At 41.5% G+C, this 10,619-nt stretch overlaps 1 protein-coding gene across 1 annotated transcript; it reads left to right on the plus strand.

Annotated features, from left to right (window-relative positions):
- Positions 1 to 659: 659 nt before the first annotated feature.
- Positions 660 to 9,045, plus strand: LOC133540235 (endonuclease 8-like 1). The gene is made up of 7 exons (XM_061882825.1): positions 660 to 3,308; positions 3,376 to 3,460; positions 3,550 to 3,671; positions 3,748 to 3,775; positions 3,857 to 3,927; positions 3,992 to 4,183; positions 8,930 to 9,045. The coding sequence occupies exons 2-7, from the start codon at positions 3,394 to 3,396 to the stop codon at positions 8,954 to 8,956; spliced, it is 507 nt and encodes a 168-aa protein (XP_061738809.1). The 5' UTR covers positions 660 to 3,308; positions 3,376 to 3,393; the 3' UTR covers positions 8,957 to 9,045.
- The last annotated feature ends 1,574 nt before the right edge of the window (positions 9,046 to 10,619 follow it).

Consider the following 10,619-nt stretch of genomic DNA (forward strand, 5'->3'; position numbering starts at 1 on the left):
TTATATTTACAATAATGTTGCATCCCTCGTCAAGATCCTTTCTCATAGGTTTGGTTTGCTGTTGTGTATTTACTAATGATTGGCATTAGCATCCACAACTTTCTTTTTATAGTGTGTGTTGTATTGTGATGAGTTACATTTAACACTGTGGATGATGTGTTACCACAAACACAGAAGATACGTAAACATGAACTACAATGCGCTCAAGATGTGGGGAAAAAGGAAATGCATTCCATTAGCTGGATTTGTATAATGTGTTCAATTTATGTCAACTTCCTTCTTGTTTTGCATGTTTTTGTCTGTTTTTTTTTTTTCAATGATTTGAATCTTTAGAGTTTTTTGGTTCCTCTTCTTTGTGTCAGGGGGTAGCAGCAGGGTAACACTGCATGAGGCGGTGCCCCCTGAAGGAGCCCAAAACACTGCTCTTCAAATGGAACACATCCAACCTTCAGGTGACCGTGCAGGATGTACCACTCTGGAACATCAAGCCTCTCCCCACCTGCCAGGTACACCCACCGTCTTCTGTGGCTGAATAATGTTTTGCTGTGAATTTTGTCTCAAAGCAAATCCTGCTCAAATGTGACAAACTTTGGAGTGTAAGAATGTGAGCGATATGCTGAGATGTTATACGTTTTGCCTTGTGACAAAATGTTATCAAAAACCTTTAGTGATTTGTATTCTATTTTACTTTCAGCACATGAAAATATTTCTACTTCTGACCATCGAAGAGAATGGAAAACCATTTTCCAGATCAGCCCTCATACATCCTCCTGATGGCCTAACAACTGAATGACATGTCGATGCTGAGTATGATCCATTTCAATCATTTGAGGAAGCTCTCCCTGATATAGGGGATTGGATGTACAATGACGGACATACGTTTAATGAAGGATTTGAAGATGGTTTGAGTGAGGAGTGTGCAGAAGAGTCCAATTTCAAGGACACAACAGACAAACCAATACATGACAATGCATCAGAAACCATGGCAGAGTGCCTTCTGATCAGCATGGGTTATGTAAACTGTCCTAAAGTCACAGGTAAGGCCCTAAGCCATATGCTCAAAATGTTCAAGTTGCTTTATCCCGATAGTCTGAACACAGACTGCTTAAACAGTGTGCAGAAGTTCCAAAACTTTTTTTTATCCCACTCTGCATCATCGCCTACTATATTACATAAATCCTCCAAGAATTGTTTTGGGCCAATAGAAAGTAAACAAATAAAATGCCTGCTTTGTGGGACCAGTGTGTCAGAAGAAAGGTTCTAATCCTTTTTTTAAAGTATGTACAGATTGATTTCTTGTTTACCACAGCACATTCATGTGCCAAATGGGCCCTCGTTGGTGAATATAAACATGCAGGTTTTTCTTTGCTGCAAGATAGTGTAACATATGAGACATGCAGTCATGTTATTCCCCTATTGGAAACCTCTGCAGTACAGTAGTATTCTTGGATGACATATTGGGTAAAGTTGTTTTCCTTGACTTCACATCTATGCCTGGCATAGTGATTGCAGTTCATTTCCCCAACACACTTGAAAAGTTTGAAATAATGAAGAACTGAACTGGCCTAAGAAGCCACAAATCAAATCTTTAATCATTGTTATAAATGCTCTGAAAATACACACTGATGTGATGTTGCCATGGATTCTGTAAATATGTACTGTATATGGAGTATCATTGTTGATGATGTTTTTGCATTGTGTGTAATATTTCAGTGGCAAATATATTACATTTACTTGTTTAATAAAGCCACTGTCCTTTTTAATGAATACATAGGCCTACTATGCTACTGTATTTTAATATTAGTCCTTATGATGGTGGTTGGAGAGCCAAATATCTTCTGAAGTGGTACTTTGTTAAAAGAGTTTGAGAACCACTGCTCTAGAAAGTTCACAAATGTTAAAAGCTCTTAAAAAGTGTCTTGTGATCATATCAGTATTGTTTGGGTTCAGTTTTAAATCTCACAATTGTAGTCACTGAGTTACTGTACATGACGTGTGGATAAGAAATCAACAAATTAAGTCCAACTTTATTTAAATAAACCATTTAGATTACAGACCATATATCCATATTGTCTGAATTCATTATTTTCTCCCAATGTTGGCATGAGATCAACTGGAATATGATTGAGGTATAACTAAATTGAGCCCATTAAAATGCATTTTTTTAGAAAACGGGTATATCTAACAACTCAAATAGTGAGCAGTGAGAGACAAAACCAAGTATATCTCTCACTGAGACATCATTGAGACATATTGAAACCAATACTCATCAATTGTCTTTTTGCCGAAATAGAAAAGAGACATCTGAGAACTCAAACAGTGAGTAGTGAGAAACAAAACCAGGTGTTTCTCTCACTGAGTCATAATTGAGACATATTGGAGACCAGCTCATTCATCTCTCATTTTGGTCTTAGTTGAAATGGGGAAAAGAGATAACTATTAGACAACTATGAGATCTCTCATAGTGCTCACTGTGAGCCTTATTTCTCAGGAGATACATTTGAGAAGAATGAGAAAACTACTTTGGTCTCCATTAGTGCTCTTTTATGTCTAGGAGATATATATAAGACATACATGAGATCTCATCTTCAATTTTGCTTTGCTATGGGAAACAAGTGTTTGATGAGCATTCCTCAACTTTTTCGGTCTTTTTTGACACTCGTGCCAGCTTTTTTTAAGCATGTTGCAGGCATCAAATTCCAAAATGAGCTAATATTTGCAAAAAAAAAAGTTTCTCAGATCCAACATCAAATATCTTGTCTTTGCAGTCTATTCAATTGAATATAAGTTAAAAAGGATTTACAAATCATTGTATTCTGTTTTTATTTACCATTTACACAACGTGCTACTTCACTGGTTTGGGGTTTTGTACATGTTGACAGTACATTGCAGTGTTATTTTGTTACAGCCGTGCCCACTGTGTGAAGTACTTTTGCAAGACTCCTAGCAATAATATTACACTTCACCAAAGAGCCTGCTGTAAAAGAAATGACCATTGAATGAAGATACATACTCAGGTCACCGTGATCTGAAAAGGAGAGTGAAGAATGTTTTTGTATTCCCCAGATTCTAATCATCTTGGATGAATAAACAAGCAATTCCTAATTTCACTTGGAAATGTGTTTACTATAAAAGTGTAGCACTGTTTCCACACAAAATACCTTCTGTTTTTGGAAAGATGCCCATGTGTGTCTTCCAGGTTGAACATTCCACCCTTTGTGCCTGCCCGGACTGTGCTGGAAGGCCTCGAGTCAGAGGATGCGTGTGAAGACAAGAAAGCTGTAAAAAAGGAGATCCATAGCAAAAAGGTCAAATAAGTACAAACAAGTATTTTACCTCGATTATTAACAGTTTATTTTGCCCAAAAATGTTAAGGGAGCCAAAAAGGACAAAATGGAAGAGGAGAATACAGACCTGCTCAGACTTTGCCACACAGTACCGCTGGAGGTGGTGAACTTAGGTAAGAATCCATGTTTCAAGGTTGATCGGGGTGGGGGGAAGACAACGACACAAAGGTGCTCCTCTTATTTAGACTTTTTGTTTATGGAGGTGGGAAAGGTTACGATCCAGAGAAGAAAGACTACTCAGGTTTCGAGGCCTGGTTGCAGTGTTACTATGTGGATGGAATGAAGTCTGTACGCGACCACAATGGCAGGACTATGTGGTTCAAAGTATGCAAACACATTTTCATACGTAACAACTATATTTGTAGCACGTATTGACTAATAGAAAATGGTGTCATTTCAGGGCGATCCAGGTCCTATGGCTCCTAAAGGTAAACGCCAGAAAAAATAGTTGAGATACCATTACACATAAGAGAAAGCTTAGTGTGTCTTTATCTTTTCTCACACACCAGAATCAAAGTCTCCAAAGGCCAAAAAGAGAAAAGATACAGATGCAGACCATGATTACCCCCGCAAGAAAAAGGTATATTCAGTAGGTAATCACCACCAGCACATAGAAATCTAACCCCATTGTGGCTGTACTTCAGGTGTCCAGGAAACACAACTCTGACAGCACAGTGAAGAAAAAAGCAGCCAAAAAGCCCACAAAAGCAGCAAAGGAAGAAGAAAATGGACCTCAAGAAGAAGCCACACCCAGAAGAAGATCAGCAAACACACCTCAGCAAGAACCGAATCCACGTCAGGCAGGAGGAAAAAGAACAATACAGAGCCAGCTGCAGGTCTGATTCTAATAATACTCCCATTTTCTGAAAATATTAAGAGCCTGATCTTTGAGGATCCAATTCCCACACACTTATCTGTGTGCGCAAACTATAAAATTGCATGTACTGTTGGTGGACGTGTTGTATGTGATCTACTTTGTGCAATTGATAGCAGCAAAAGTGGCACAGATCACCCTATTTTTGTGTACTAGAAGCATTATGTGCCCTTGGAAACACTTCTTTCCCTCTACATTCATGTTATTATGCTCTCCACACTGGAGGGGGGCTTATATTAGATTATAGCACATATCGATCATCTAACACCTTTTCTGCAATATAGAATCACAGAATGTATACTATTTGCAGCAGGAATGATCAAACTGCATATTGCAAGACATTTTTTTTAGGAGTTATACTAAATACAAAAAAAAAAACGCAACGCTTTTGTTCTTGTTCCCAATTTAAATGAACTCAAAGATCGAAAACTTTGACTATAAACACAAAATACCTGTTCCTCTCAAATATTGTTCACAAATCTGTATACATTTGTTAGTGAGCATTTTTTCTTTGCCAAGATAATCCATCCCACCTGACAGGTGTGCCTTGAGCTGTCCAAAATAAAAGGCCACTGTGAAATGTGCAGTTTTATCACACAACACAATGCTTCAGATGTCGCAAGTTTTGAGGGAGCGTGCAGTAGGCATGCTGACTGCAGCAATGTCCACCAGAGCTGTTGCCCGTCAATTAAATGTTTATTTCTCCGCCATAAGAATAGAATAGAATAGAAAGTACTTTATTGATCCCTGGGGGAAATTCAGCACCACAGTTCGCTCACAATAAACAATGATAATAATAAATAATATAATATATATGAATAATATAAATATATTCTACATTTAAGTGCAGTCAAGGAACATATGCATTATACAGTCGGATGGCTGTCGGTGTGAAGGACCTCCTGTGTCGTTCCGTGTTGCATTTTGGGAGTCTGAGCCTTCCACTGAATGTGCTCATTCTCTCTGCAAGGTCCGAGTGTAGTGGGTGGGAGGTGTTGTCCATAATGGCTAGGAGTTTTGCTAGACTTCTCTCTGACACCACCGCCAGAGAGTCCAGCTCCACTCCCATCTTGTTACTGGCCTTCTCTACCAACTTGTCCAGTCTGTATGTGTCCCTCACTCTCAGCCCGCCGCCCCAGCAGGCCACGGTGTACAAGAGGGCGCCTGCCACCAGCGACTCGTAGAACATCTTCAACATCTTTGTACAGACGTTGAAGGATCCTAGCCTCCAAAGAAAATATAGATTCGGCTCTGTCCCTTCTTGTAGAGGGCCTCAGCGTGTTTTGACCCATTCAGCTTGTTGTCCATGTGTACTCCGAGGTATTTATAATCCTCTACCATGTACACATCCACCCCTTTGATGGAAACAGGGGTCGCCAGAGTACTCCTCCTCCTTCCCAGGTCCACAACCAGCTCCTTGGTCTCCGTAACATTGAGCTGGAGGTGGTTCTTTCCACACCATGTGACAAAGTCCTCCACCAGTGTCCTGTATTCCTCGTCATCACCTTCCTCAATACACCCCACTATCGCAGAGTCATCAGAAAACTTCTGAAGGTGGCAGGACTCTGATTGATAGTGGAAATGGGTGGTGTAAATGGTGTAGAGGAAGGGGGAAGAGTACTGTAGCCTACGGGGCCCCGGTGTTGCTGACCAGCCTGTCAGACACACAGTCCTGCAGTGGCATATACTGTGGTCTGTCAGTCAGGTAATCTACAACCCAGGACACCAAGGGGGCCTCCACCTGCATCTTCTCCAACTTCACACCCAGTAGCCCAGGCCGTTTAGTATAAGCCGCCTCCAACGGTGTTTCAGAGAATTTGGCAATACATCCAACTGGCCTCACAGCCGCAGACCATATTGATTGGCTGAGACCTGCCACCCGGACAGCTGCTACAACAATTGGTTTGCTTAACCATAGCATTTCTGCACAAACTGTAAGAAACTACCATGAATTGATTAACGTGGACCCCGACTTAAACAAGTTGAAAAACGTATTGGGGTGTTACCAATTAGTGGTCAATTGTACGGAATATGTACTGAACTGTGCAATCTACTAATAAAAGTGTCAATCAATCAATCTGTCTCAAGAAAGCTCATCTGCATGCTCGTGGTCCTCATCGGGGTCTCGACCTAACTGCAGTTTGTCTTCTTAACCAACTTGAGTGGGCAAATGCTCACACTCAATGGCGTCTGGCACAATACAGAGGTTTTGGTATGTTATTATTGACAGCGAAACCACGTGCATTTTATTGATGGCATTTTCCATGCGCAGAGATACCGTCACGAGACCCTGAGCCCCATTGTTGTACTAATCACCCGAGGCCATCACCTTTATAAATAACATTTACTAACTCATGTTGCAAGGATCTGGAAGCTAAAAACATCCCAGTTCTTGCATGACCAGCATACTCACCGGACATGTCACCCAGTAAGTAATTTTTGAGAGGAATATATATTTTGTGTATGGTAAAAGTTTCAGATCTTTAAGTTCAATTCATGATAAATGGGAGCAAAAACAAAAGTGTTGCGTTTATATATTTGTTCAATACCATATTTTTCGGAGTATAAGTCGCACCTGCCGAAAATGCATAATAAAGAAGGAAAAAAAACATACAAGTCGCACTGGAGTATAAGTCGCATTTTTGGGGGGAAATTTATTTGATAAAAGCCAACACCGAGAATAGACATTTGAAAGGCAATTTAAAATAAATCAAGAATAGTGAAGAACAGGCTGAATAAGTGTAGGTTATATGAGGCATAAATAAGCAACTGCTATGTTAAGCTAACATATTATGGTAAGAGTCATTCAAATAACTAGAACATATAGAACATGTTATACCTTTAACAAACTATCTCTCACTCCTAATCCATAAATCCCATGAAATCTTATACGTCTAGTCTCTTACGTCAATGAGATAAATAATATTGATATTTTACGGTAATGTGTTAATAATTTCACACATAAGTCGCTCCTGAATATAAGTCGCACCCCCGGCCAAACTATGAAAAAAAAACTGCTACTTATAGTCCGAAAAATACGGTGCATATTTTCTAAATCAAAAAAGGAATACCATTAAAAAACAACATAAATTAATAGACTTTGGTTTAATCGGCCCTTTAAGTTGTCCAGCAGCTATAAAATGATATTGCTGAATATATATCTTCTTCTTTTTATTTCTAACAGTCCAAATATGACATGCACACGTAGAACAAAGGCTTCTCTGTTCAGTTGTCTTTGCAGCGTGATGGCCTCCTTTCTCACAGCCCTGTGTGCAACTATGTCAGTTGTCTTTGCAGCGTGATGGCCTCCTTTCTCACAGCCCTGTGTGCAACTATGTCAGTTGTCTTTGCAGCGTGATGGCCTCCTTTCTCACAGCCCTGTGTGCAACTATGTCAGTTGTCTTTGCAGCGTGATGGCCTCCTTTCTCACAGCCCTGTGTGCAACTATGTCAGTTGTCTTTGCAGCGTGATGGCCTCCTTTCTCACAGCCCTGTGTGCAACTATGTCAGTTGTCTTTGCAGCGTGATGGCCTCCTTTCTCACAGCCCTGTGTGCAACTATGTCAGTTGTCTTTGCAGCGTGATGGCCTCCTTTCTCACAGCCCTGTGTGCAACTATGTCAGTTGTCTTTGCAGCGTGATGGCCTCCTTTCTCACAGCCCTGTGTGCAACTATGTCAGTTGTCTTTGCAGCGTGATGGCCTCCTTTCTCCCAGCCCTGTGTGCAACTATGTCAGTTGTCTTTGCAGCGTGATGGCCTCCTTTCTCACAGCCCTGTGTGCAACTATGTCAGTTGTCTTTGCAGCGTGATGGCCTCCTTTCTCACAGCCCTGTGTGCAACTATGTCAGTTGTCTTTGCAGCGTGATGGCCTCCTTTCTCACAGCCCTGTGTGCAACTATGTCAGTTGTCTTTGCAGCGTGATGGCCTCCTTTCTCACAGCCCTGTGTGCAACTATGTCAGTTGTCTTTGCAGCGTGACGGCCTCCTTTCTCACAGCCCTGTGTGCAACTATGTCAGTTGTCTTTGCAGCGTGATGGCCTCCTTTCTCACAGCCCTGTGTGCAACTATGTCAGTTGTCTTTGCAGCGTGATGGCCTCCTTTCTCACAGCCCTGTGTGCAACTATGTCAGTTGTCTTTGCAGCGTGATGGCCTCCTTTCTCACAGCCCTGTGTGCAACTATGTCAGTTGTCTTTGCAGCGTGATGGCCTCCTTTCTCACAGCCCTGTGTGCAACTATGTCAGTTGTCTTTGCAGCGTGATGGCCTCCTTTCTCACAGCCCTGTGTGCAACTATGTCAGTTGTCTTTGCAGCGTGATGGCCTCCTTTCTCACAGCCCTGTGTGCAACTATGTCAGTTTGCACGCAGATTTCAGACTTTTTAAGAGGCACGATACTGCCTGCAGGACACTTTCAGCATTGATAAATCTCACTGTTCATGTTGAGTGATTTGTATTTGCATTTTCTCCTCCCAGTATTGTGGGCATTCTGATAATCAACATATATTCTGCATACATCATTAAGACAAATATGTTAAATGGAGGGAATAAGCGATAGAAAATGGATGGATGGGATGGATTGCACTCCTTATTTTGCTCATTAATCGACAAATATTTAGATCAGCTTTGCGTGTGCTAACAAGTTTGCATGTGTTTTGATACACATAAACCTTTTGTAGATTATACTGTAAGTGTGGTAAACGTACTTTTTGTTGCAGGCTTCAAGACACGTAGCGGGAGACTGACAAGACAGAATGTCAAGTAAAGGACATCTATTGGAAAATACTGTTTTTATTCCATGATACATATTTTTAATAAACATTCCACACGTTTATTCTTGGCATACTTTTCAATCACAATTCACAATACAGTAAATTATTTGATTTAATGTGAAGTTAATTATATTTATATAGCGCTTTTCTCTTGTGACTCGAAGCGCTTTACATTGTGTAGCCCGATATCTAAGTTACATTTTGAAACCAGTGTGGGTGGCACTGGGAGCAGGTGGGTAAAGTGTCTTGCCCGAGGACACAACAGCAGTGACTAGGTTGGCAGAAGCGGGGATCGAACCTGGAACCCTCAGGTTGCTGGCACGGCCACTCTACCAACCGAGCAGAAATGATGGCTACCGAGCTCTACTCTTTCCTCTCTCCCTCTTGAGTACAGGTAAAAAAAGCTTCTTTATGGTGACGGCCACCTATGTCACGTGACACATGCTTCTGTTCCTTGTGTACACATCCACAAACACCACGTGACATACACACATGATCTGGCTCCTACAATGACTAACATGGCTCATTTGCATAATACACTAAAAACTACTTGGGTCTCTGAGGCAGACGATGAGAGTCCTGTAAAATGTATACATACAGTGGGGCAAAAAAGTATTTAGTCAGCAAGTTCTCCCACTTCAAATGATGACAGAGGTCTGTCATTTTCATCATAGGTACACTTCAACTGTGAGAGACGGAATGTGGAAAAAAAATCCAGGAATTCACATTGTAGGAATTTTAAATAATTTATTTGTAAATTACGGTAGAAAACAAGTATTTGGTCAACCATTCAAAGCTCTCACTGATGGAAGGAGGTTTTGGCTCCAAATCTCACGATACATGGCCCCATTCATTCTTTCCTTAACACGGATCAATCGTCCTGTCCCCTTAGCAGAAAAACAGCCCCAAAGCATGATGTTTCCACCCCCATGCTTCACAGTAGGTATGGTGTTCTTGGGATGCAACTTAGTATTCTCCAAATACGACGAGTTGAGTTTATAACAAAATGGATACATGGATGATACAGCAGAGGATTGGGAGAATGTCATGTGGTCAGATGAAACCAAGATAGAACTTTTTGGTACACCAACAACAGGTATGTCACACCTGAGAGACATGGCACACACCAACAACAGGTATGTCACACCTGAGAGACATGGCACACACCAACAACAGGTATGCCACACCTGAGAGACCTGGCACACACCAACAACAGGTATGTCACACCTGAGAGACATGGCACACACCAACAACAGGTATGTCACACCTGAGAGACGTGGCACACACCAACAACAGGTATGTCACACCTGAGAGACATGGCACACACCAACAACAGGTATGTCACACCTGAGAGACGTGGCACACACCAACAACAGGTATGTCACATCTGAGAGACGTGGCACACACCAACAACAGGTATGTCACATCTGAGAGACGTGGCACACACCAACAACAGGTATGTCACACCTGAGAGACGTGGCACACACCAACAACAGGTATGTCACACCTGAGAGACGTGGCACACACCAACAACAGGTATGTCACACCTGAGAGACATGGCACACACCAACAACAGGTATGTCACATCTGAGAGACGTGGCACACACCAACAACAGGTATGTCACACCTGAGAGAC

Source organism: Nerophis ophidion, linkage group LG21, assembly GCF_033978795.1.
Source record: "Nerophis ophidion isolate RoL-2023_Sa linkage group LG21, RoL_Noph_v1.0, whole genome shotgun sequence".
NCBI classification, from domain to species: domain Eukaryota; kingdom Metazoa; phylum Chordata; class Actinopteri; order Syngnathiformes; family Syngnathidae; genus Nerophis; species Nerophis ophidion.